Source organism: Elephantulus edwardii, unplaced genomic scaffold (genome assembly GCF_000299155.1).
Source record: "Elephantulus edwardii isolate Elephantulus edwardi_28Jun2011 unplaced genomic scaffold, EleEdw1.0 scaffold00118, whole genome shotgun sequence".
NCBI lineage: Eukaryota > Metazoa > Chordata > Mammalia > Macroscelidea > Macroscelididae > Elephantulus > Elephantulus edwardii.
The window spans coordinates 1,595,118-1,605,912 of NW_006399868.1; the positions used below are offsets into that span (position 1 = coordinate 1,595,118).

General features: G+C 41.4%; 1 protein-coding gene across 1 annotated transcript in view; it reads right to left on the bottom strand.

Annotated features, from left to right (window-relative positions):
* Window positions 1-4,408: 4,408 nt before the first annotated feature.
* Window positions 4,409-10,795, bottom strand: part of LOC102853491 (60S ribosomal protein L13-like) — a 69,320-nt gene continuing 62,933 nt past the window's right edge. The window contains exon 3 of the mRNA XM_006892753.1: window positions 4,409-4,904. Coding sequence (XP_006892815.1) covers window positions 4,409-4,904 — 496 coding nt within the window. The remainder of the gene's footprint in view (window positions 4,905-10,795) is intronic.

A 10,795-nucleotide genomic window follows, 5' to 3' on the forward strand; every position in this document is an offset into this window, starting at 1 on the left:
ACTATCACCAAGAGGTGGGGACAGGGCTTGGGCGCTGCTGGGGGTTTATGCAGCAGCACCCTGTGTGTTAAGGGTCACACAGGTGTGGGTGGCAGGGGGGGTCACACAGTGTCGGGTAGTCTTCATTCCTCTGGGGTCTCACAGTCTTCGCTCCTCTGGAGTTCCGCGGTAGGCGGCTGGCTTTTCTTCCCGGGTCTCTTCCCAGCCCCTCTCGCGGTGGAACCCCGTCTGGCGGCGGCGTTCTCGCGCTGCGTCGCTCTTGCTGGCGCTGTGTTGCTCTCGCTCATGAAGGTTCTTTACATATGAAAATCTATGGCCGAGAACCTGGATAAAGCTTTCCATCAGACAGACATCACAACTGTTATGAACTCAGATAATAAGTCTGGAGTGTGTATGTGTAAATCTATTTTGTAAAAATCTTTGCAAGTATTTTATACATACTTAAATATAAATAAAAATTTTAACTGGACAACTAAAAATGAGATTCCACAAGCAGTGTATTCAATGTCATTGGAGATGGTAAGGCCACAACAGTCTCTCTCCTGGGGCATACATTTCTCTGTGAGCTCTTGCCAGTCCTTTGGGATTCTGTCAGGAAAGGGATCTTACTGTTGGATCATACAGATAACCATTATCTACCTACCACCATAGGGGAATCTCTCCCGTTCTGCTACAGTTGTTCCAGGAGAGAGATGGCAGCAGAGTCAACTGAATCATTGATGGTACAAATAGCAAGAAGAAAGGGAATTTAAGAGATGAGGAAGAGAGAAATGACAGAACTAGAAGCCTGCATGTCTGAGTTGAGTAGTGACACAGGTTGGATTGATTTTATCAATTCAGTGAATAAATAGTAACCACCTTCTATACGCCAAGAAGGTATTCTAAGTGACAAAATACACAAGGTATTAGTCAGAGTCCTAACAGGAAGAAAAAGGGACACTCAATATTGGGTAACTAGAAGGAGAGTTTGAGAACCATCTACAAATGTGAGAACCATGAATGATAGCAGGGAATCGTGATGTTGTTGCTGTTGTACCATCTAGTCAGAACTGACCCAGAACTGACCTTCTGGTGGTTTTCAGAGGCAATTAATTGCACAGGAGGAGACTGATCATTCATTTCCTGTGGGGCAGTTGGTGGATCCGAACAACATGCCTTTAAGATTGCAGTGCAGCTTCTTGCCACTAAGCCACCAGAGCTCCTCAAATCTTTTTGGACCATGTGTAAGTTATCACTCACTTATGGGTTGAATTGTGCCTAGACATCACTGTGTTTAGAAAAAAGGGGTATTGTTGTGTTAATGAGACTTTAGCATAGAAGAGTGGGCTCTAAGCCTAATCACTCAGAAATGTATCATAAAAAAAAATCCACACAAATATACCCAAAGATGTGTGGAAGACAGATGCCAAGGAACACTAAGGTACGTCAAGAGACTAGCGGAAACTTCCGATCTAGCCACAAAGAAGAAACTCACTTGAGAACCAGTGCTCTAATTTATACTTTCAACCTATTAAACTGTGAGAAATTAAATGTCTGTTGTTGAAAGCCACCTACTTGTGATACTTTTTGTTACAGCAGCACGTGTAAACTAAGATATACATACCCCTAAGCTTGGAAGCAGGAGTGGCATCCACTTCCAAAATAGTTTGCCTCCGGAAACCCCATGAACCTGGAGAAGGGGTGATAGTTATACAAGTGTTCAGGTCTTTCGTTCATACGGTCACGATGAGTCGCCTATGACTCAACAGCACTTAACAACAACAAGAGTAGGAGTGATTTTTAAGTGGAAGACGAGGACAGCTATAAGGACCATCTTTCCAGAACAGTGTTATTTGGTGAGTGAAGAAGCTCACCTGTAGAATATTTCAGGAAGAAAGCTCATGAAAACTGTATAGTAACCTCTCTCAGACTACCCCTCCAAACACCTCCAACTAGAAGACAGATGCCAAGGTAGTTTGTTGCCAAAATGCCTCAGAGTTGAGTGAATCAGGAGAGAAAGTAGATCCAGTGCTCACAAACAGGAAGTGAGCAGCATAAACATTAGTCTGATTTGCTGATGAGTGGAATTTTCACATAATGTTAATACTCAGGTATAAGTGGCATGTCACATGATGTTAAATTCAGGAAAATATAAACTTGTAAATGTAAAAATAATACCTTCTGGCATGATCTGAGTTTGTAAAATATTTCTCCTTGGGATGCCTGGGAAAATATTGTTTGACCTTCAGTTAAGATCTTCTCAGGCAAACACTTGATTCTATCTACCCTCAGATGTTTCACATAAAGAAAATTTGACATCCCAGTGGCTACACATGAGCTTTGACTACAAGATTCTCTTCAGGTGATTTGGTCAAAATACCTAGAAAAAATATTTGTGGCCAAGTGCTTCTCCAAATCCCTCCACCCTGACAATTGTGAGGCCCTAAGTCTTTAAGCTGCTTTTTATTTAACCAATATCTTCTGGGACCAACACATACATACACATGTAATTGGCATGCTGACCAACATGTGGTGGGATGTGATTAAGAGACAGCTTAGCTTTATCTCTGTCCAAGTCCCTTTGCATTTGCTCAATAGAATGATCTCTGGTTCTGGATGAAGACTTGGCCGGGTAGGAATTTTGCCTCCTTTTCAGATAATGGGCCGTCTCCTCTTTCTCTCTGAAGGAGAATGCTGGTCAGTTTTTGCTTTCTTTTTCCCTCTGTCCATTTTTTGTATCCAGCCCCGTCCCTCCACCCACTGTCCCAGTTGCCTTTTACTGCCCGTTAGGGCTGGAGCTCCCAAAAGAGAGGCATCATGCGAGAGTCAGCCCTACCGGAAAGATCCTCAGTGAGACGGATTGGCACCGTGGTAGCAACAGTGGGTTTAAGGCATCAGAGATAATGAGGATGGCTCAGGCAAGGCAGTGTTTTATTATACACAGGACTTTTACGAGTCAGAGTCTCTTCAAAGGTTGCTGTTATTGTTATATGTTGTTGAGGTGACTAAAACTCATAGTGACTGTTTGGATACTATCTCTGAACCCTGCCCTATCTTGAGCAAATCTCACTGTCGTTGATACATCTTCCCCATTGCCACAGTCTAACCACCTCATCTAAGATCTTCTTCTCCTGTGCTGACTGACCCTCCACTCTTCCAAGCATGATGTTCTTCTCCATGGACTCATCCTTCATGATTATGTGTCCAAAGTATTTGAGAGGGAGCTTCAAAATCTCAACCTCCAAGGAGCAACGTGGTTCCACCCTTTCTGGGACAGACCTGTTTATTCTCTTGAAAGTCCATGGTAGATTCAATACTATCCTCCAGCATCACGACTCAAAGTCATTGATTCTTCTTCTGTCATCCTTAGTCAATGTCCAGCTCTCAGATGCATAGCAAGTGACTGAGAAGACCATGGCTTGGATCAAGCATACTTTAGTCTCCAGACTGACATCATTGCTCCTTTGCCATCTGGAGAGGTCCCTGACAGCCAACTTTCCCAACGTAATTCTGCTGATGCCAAGAGTGTTGACTGTGTATCTGAGCGAGAAGAAATTGTTAACAACCTCAGTCTCTTCTCCAGCATTGAAAGCTCTCAGTAGAGCACTAAACTGTACCTAACAGCAACAACAGGGCTAGAGTGATAAGTGAGGGAGCAAGGAAAAAGTAGAGCTAGAGATCCTTCTTCTGTCCCCAAAGACTATCTGAAATAAACTCTCTCTCCTAGGAGCTTGTAGTGATTCTTCGAAGAGTCTGTGGCAAGGCTCCTCTTACCAAGATGCTCTGTCACAGTGTCTGGTGTGCTAAACACACAGATTTTCACAGTTAGGGTCTGTTTAAGGAGGAGATGCAACATGGAAATAGCTGGGTCTGAAGTCTACCTGCTTCATAAAGGAGAGTTGTTTGTATCAAAAATATTTATAGAGCCAAACCAACAGCTATATGGTCAGACATGCCACCCCACATGCTCCTGCACCTATTTCTATGAATCACTGGTCCAATATTCATTGCAAATTGACTCACAGACTTTACTCACAGGTGTGAGATTTATTAGAGAAATAAGTTGGGGAGTAGAGGAGGTAAAGAATATCACACAATGCAAGTCCAGATTTAATCCATCAGTCTCAAGGCAGATTAACGAAGGACAATTTCTCAACTATTGAAAGTCCAGGTTAAGTTCAGCAGCACAAATAAGCCTCTGGTTTCCTTAATCATCCAGAAAACTTTATCTCAAAGCAATTACAAGCTCCCTTTTCATTCAGTCATCCTGCAAGCGAAACCTTTAACTGTGACTCCATCTCCAGGATTCCTCAGGATTCCTTGCCAAAGTCTCTTCAGTATCTCACAGTCTCTTCATAGCAGTGCCACAGTTTCTTTTTTTTTTTTTTTTTAGGGCTTCACGGTTTTTATTAAAGGTCCCAACAACAGTCTACTTTTTCTTCTCTACATCCTGTTCTGCGGCTTCCTTCGCCCTCTTGGCCCGGATGCCAAACAGCCGGGCATGGGCACAGGCCATGCGGAGACTAGCAAAGGCCTTGAAGTCCTTCTCTTCCTGTGTAATGACCCGGGCTTTCTCCTTCTTGTAGACATTCCGGATAGGCATGACAGGTCCCGTCAGCTGAGTGGCCAGTTTGAGTTCCTCAGCAGAACTGTCTCCCTTCTTGGGGGCGGAAGGCTTCCGTGGGAAGAGGATGAGCTTGGAGCGATACTCCTTCAGCCGCTGCACGTTGGCCTGCAAGGACTCAGTGGACTTGTTCCTCCTCCGTGGGTCCACGGAGATTCCAATGGTCCGAGCTACCTTCTTGTGGATGCCGGCGACCCTGAGTTCTTCCAGGCTGAAGCCTCTGCCGGCTCGCACTTTGGTGTGATACCGCACCGTGGGGCAGCGCACGATGGGCCGGATGGGGCCGGAAGTGCCACAGTTTCTTCATCCTCTCTTCACCACTGTCTCTCACAGTGTAGAAAGAGCTCTCTTATATTGGTCTTACAGTTTTTGGTGATTTACAAATCCATCCGTGTGTCCTCAGTTTAGGTAACTGGAGGCCATGCTCCCAACGGAGGCTAACATGATGGGTTGTTTTTATTATTAAGTGCTGTCAAGTCATAGGCGACTCATAGCGACCCTATGAATGAAAGTCCTCGACCCTTGCAAGACTTTCATCCTTTCTCCAGGTTCATAGGGTTTCCAGAGGCAAGCTATTTACAGAAGTAGATGTCACCCCTGCTTCCAGGCTTGTTTTAACTGGGGAGCTCCACCAAGCACTGTCCACTGTGGGTAACCATTATCACATTCGACACATCAGTGTCACAGTGTTTAGCATTATAGCAACCACAAGTTACCTCTGTAAGGCAAGTGGACACACCAGGGCTATACGACCTACAAGAATGTTTGACCAAAAACAATTAAGAACTGGCCTGAGGGCCACATAATGGGTAGAAAAGCCAATTTTTAAAGTAATTTACTTACACTGGAGAGCCTTCTAACCTTCACAGTATATTTGGTGGTTGTTACCAAACACTTCACAGATGAAAATAAGGTGTGTCCTCATCTATAAAGGTTTGTTGCCTAAGAAACTTCAGGCAGTTCTACTCTATCCTACAAGGTGGCCATGGGTCAGAATCAACATGATGGCACTTGGTGAATTTCATAGTCATGTATAGATCAAGTATGGTATAGCTCTAATAAACAACAACTATCTTCTTAGCAGCCTGGTAAAGATAGGAGCAAATCTAAAGTTGCCTGCTTAGCCAACTCTCATTTCCTATCATAGTAATGTAAAGAAGCATTACTTTTTTTTTTAATATCGCTACAGATTTTTAATAGATGAAATTAGAAAGATATAAGCATTAACTAATTTGGCATAACCCTTTGAGGTTGGACTGCACTTTACTCACTGTCTTGAAGATAAATAATTAAATGCATGAATATTCTGTATTTGGTGCTTGTACAAGAGTCACATGGGAGCAATTAAAATTAAGATTCCTGAGGATCTCTACTTTGAAATAATGTATCTATCTACATTTTAATAAGGTGATTTTGATGTATGGGTTCAAAAGACCATATTTGAGACACTGGTGAAGGTCAAAGTATACTTGTAGGTGCCTGTGGAAATTCTACTTCCTTATTTCTAAAGGAAGTCCTCTTACATGCCTCCGTTGGTATTTTGACTATATAATCAAACAGACTATTTAAAGTTTAAATAAAAATTATGTTAATATATTTTCTTGTTAAACATTAAATTATTCATTTATCTTTTTCATTAGATTAACTGATAATTTTGAATTGTGGTCTTGATAATTATTACTGAGTATATCATAGATATGGACAATCAAAAGAACAAGCAAATCGATACTGGCAGAAGCTCAGCCACAATGTTCCACAGAAAAGAGGATGATGGGGTTTAGACTTCTAGGCTGAGGGAGTATTAAAAGGAGGAGCCAGTCCCTAGAGAAAGACATTCTATTTGGTAAAACTTAAACCCAAAACTCATCACTCTTGAGTAAAAACCAACTCAGAGCTAACTCTCCCCAGGGTTTTAACAGATACGGTGGAGATTGCCTATCTGTCTCCCAAGGAATAGCTGATGTATTGAAACCCTCTGCTTTGGGTTGGCAGCACGACTTCTTATCCACTAGGCTACCAGAGCTGCAAACGTCAGTGAAAAACTGGAAGACCTTCAATGGGATGGATTGACAGAGTGATTGTAAGAATGGGCTTAGCCACAACAGAGATGATTATTCTCATTCACACTTTCCTTAATTGGACCCCTAAAATTTTTCCTATAATTTCCATTTCTCGATCCTTTAAAGTGAGTTTGGATCCTAAATGTAAAATGAGTCTGTGTGTATGTCTATATATACACACATACTAATTCTATAGCAATGTATTTTACCTTCTCATGTTATAAAAAAATAAAGTGTCTCAAACACTCAACTTGTTGTTAAGTGCCATCCAGTCAAGGGTGGCACATAATGACCCTATGAACAACAGTTCTGAACCTTGACCTATCCTGCACAGTCCGAACAATCTCTGGTAGGCTTAATCTCATTGTGGTAGTCACTGTGTCAGCCCATTTCACAGAAGATCATCCTCTTTGCTGACCCTCCACCTTTCCCAAATGGTGTCTCTTTTCAAGGAATAGTTCCTCCTGAAAATATATCCAAAGTAAGTGAGCAAAAGTTTCAGTATCTTTGCCTCTGAGGAACACTCTGGCTGCATGTCCTTCAAGACAAGACATGTTTGTTTCTTGATATTGTTGTTATGTGCCATTGAGTTGCTTGCAACTTATAGTGACCTTATATACCACAGCTCTGCACCCTGCTCTATCTTGAGCCAATCTCAATATCTTTGACACACCCTTCCCTCATGAAATTTCTTTCTAAGGACTTGTCCCTCCTTGCAACATGCACGATGTATGCCAGATGAAGCTCCAAAATCCTTGCCTCCAAGGCAAGGTTTCACCCTCTCCAGGACAAATCTGTTTGTTCTCCAAGAAGTCTATGGTATAAAATGCATGCAATATTACTATTTATCACCAATATCACGAATCAAAGTCATTCTTCTTTGATCTTCCTTATTAATTGTCCAAACTTTCAGATGCATAACAAGTAATTGAAAGGATCATAGCTTGAATAAGATTCATCTTATTCTTTAAACTTGCATCATTGCTCTTTAGCATTTTGGAGAGGTCGTTCACAGCACATTTCCTGAGTGCAATTCATCTCTTGTTTCTCGACTGTTAGTATCATGATTGTAGATCCAAGCAAAAGGAAATAATTGACAACTTTAATCTTTTCTCCATCTATCTATGATGTTACCTATTGGTCAAAAGGTGAGGACTTTTGTTTACTTGATGTTAAGATGTAACCCATATTGAAGGCTGTTGTCTTTGATCTTCTGTATTAAGTCCTGTAAACTTTCTTCTGTTTCTGCAAACAAGTTTGTGTCATCTGCATAAGGCAGGAGCTGATGAGTCTTCCTCTAGCTCCTGATGTCACATTTTTCTACATATAATCCAGCTGTCTGAGTGATTTGCACAGCATGTCAGTTGAATTTGCACAATTTTTTTTTTTTTATTTTGGACCGTGCAGTGTTTCCTTGCTCTGTTCAGAAAACTGCTTCTTGGTCCAGGTATAGGTTTCATATAAGCACAGTTAAGTGTTCTGGGTTTTCCATACCTCTCAATGTTATCTATACTTTGTTATGGTTATTACAGTCAAATACCTTTGTGTTATTAATAAGACATAAGTACATACACCATCTTTCTGATACTCTCTGGTATTAATGAAAAACAAAATAGCCAATTGCTTACTTGACTTATGGTAATTGGTACACTCATTTAAGTTAAGTAATTGTACTTATAGGAAGAGCTCATATAAGCATGTTGGAAAGAACGCTCTGATTTTCGAAAGTGTTAAGTCCAGAAAAGAGGGACAATGAGAAGAATGAAGAAGTCAGAATTCAAACACTGACAGCCTTACCTACTTCTGATAAGAAGAGCAAACAGCCTTGCTTGCCTAGCTAAGCTAGCAGATGGACCATAAATCAAAGTGGAATGTCCCTCCCTAAAGACTCTGCTATACAAACCCTCCCCAGTAAGTTCACAGTGTGACTTCCCCATTCTGCATCTCCTGAATGAGGAACTTCACCCGGGAGCTCCCCTACCCCACTCCCTTTAATAAAGCTGCCTTAAGCTTTCTTTTGTTCTCTCTGATTCATATACACTAAGGGTGAAGAAGAAGTTCAGGGATGAGCAGGAGCAGAGATCAGTACACTTTTTCTTGAAACAGTAAACACACAACTACTCATTGCTTTTGACACAAAAGCACACCTAAGTTCTAAGGTAATAAACAGGTTTGGAGTGTGTCAGTACAACTTTATTTATACAAATAAGCAGCTAGACCATGGACAGTCATTTGCCAACCACTGAACTACAACAGTGGTTCTCAAAAATCAACATGCATCAAAATCAAGTGATGTTTTTTATTTAGTAGGTGTGAGGAACTTGTAATTCTCACAGATCTCCAAGTTATATCACACTGTTTGTCTGGCGCTCTTAGAACCATCAGAACAAGAGAACAATTAATACCTAATGCCTCCTGCATGCTATGAGCAATGGACACTATTGTTAATGAAGGTAGTTTAGCCCAGTCCCCTTGAATACTGAACCTTAGGGGGAAAAAAAAGTATTAGTTAATGTTTTGTGAAAGAGCCCTGGTGGTTTAAAAATGGAGCTCAAAAAAGTCAGCAGTTGAACCTACCAGGGCTCGATGGGAGGAAGGTGGAGCAATCTTCTTCTTTAAAGATGTACTGTCTTAGGAGCCCTGTGGGTAGTTCTGTTGTGTCTGCAGGAGCACTCTAAGGTGGAACTGACTCAGTGACAATGGGTTTGAATGTGGAGGCTGAACTGAAGAAAAAGGAGAAACAATATGGAAAATGAGGGAGAGAAAGAACTTGGGTGGAAGGGCGTGTGTTTCTGAGCTACTTAACAACAAAGAGATTACCTACTCAGTCTCGAAGAGTTCTGCCAGCTTCCGTCCTTTGTCCTTTTTGTTTGTTTGTTTGTTTATTTGTTTATTTCTCATTGTTGGAGTTCACCAGAACATCCAGCTCGGGCCACCCCTCTGGGAAGATGGACCTCTTCCTGTCAGTCTGTCCACAGTGCAGCCCTAGATACCTTAGATACCTAGATACCTTAGCCTGTTCTCTCTTCTCATCCATTAAATGTTAGTATTACTAGAATGTCATCTATATTCTTATTTGTTTTCTCAGAAACATCATCCTTCTGACTTCTGTAGCATTGTTCTCTTCAATGATGGTTCCAAGCCCTGTTTATTTCTCCAAGTGTATAAACCAGAATGATCCTTAGCGTTTTGTCTTGCCACGTTTGGTACTAAGGAAAATCTCTTGACATTTATTGTTAGATGCCTTTGAGATAGTTCCCAATCATGGCACTCCTCTGCACACAGAACAGAGGATACTTGTTCCAGCATTATCCCCAAAACAATTGCTGACTGAACCTGCTGATACAGCCACTGTGTTAATCCTCGGCAGTTTGGGATCTTCTTGAAAGTTTTCCTCTTTTTGACTGACCCTCTCTTTAACCAAGCATGGTGTCCTTTACCATGGATTGGTTCCTCCTGATCACATACCCAAAGTGCAGGAAACAAAGCCTTTTTTTCATTTTTCTTTCTAAGCGGCATTCTGACTGCATTTCTCCCAAGATAAATTTGTTTGGTGTATATAATATTCATGGAGCTCTGGTGACCTAGTGGCAGGGAGCTGTGCTGCAATCTCTAAAACACATGGTTTGAGGCTACCCGCTGTTCCACAGGAGAAGGATGGACAATGTCCTCCTGCACATTAATTGCCTCTGAAAACCCACTGGAGGTTTAGCGACGGGTCGGTTCCAACTGTATCATACTTATTAACAACAATATTATGTTTCGCATTTTTCGCCAACACTGTACTTCTAATATATCAAATCTTCTTTGGTCTTCCTTATTCATTGTCCAACTCTTACATCCATATGAGGAACTGAAAATGCAGTGACTCAGGTCAGGAGCACCTTTGTGTTTCAAGGGCTAACTTTACCCTTTAACCATTTCAACAGATTTTCTTGCCACAGTTTGCTCACTATTCAATTTCTGTAGCTTCTACTTCCACAAACATTGCTTTTGGATCCAGGTAAAAGAAAATCCTTAACAACTCTAATAATCTGTCAATTTATCGTGATTTTGCTTTTTGGTCATTGGGAAGATTTTGTTGTTAACCTTATGTTGAAGTGTAATTCATGTTGAAGGCTGTAAATAATTT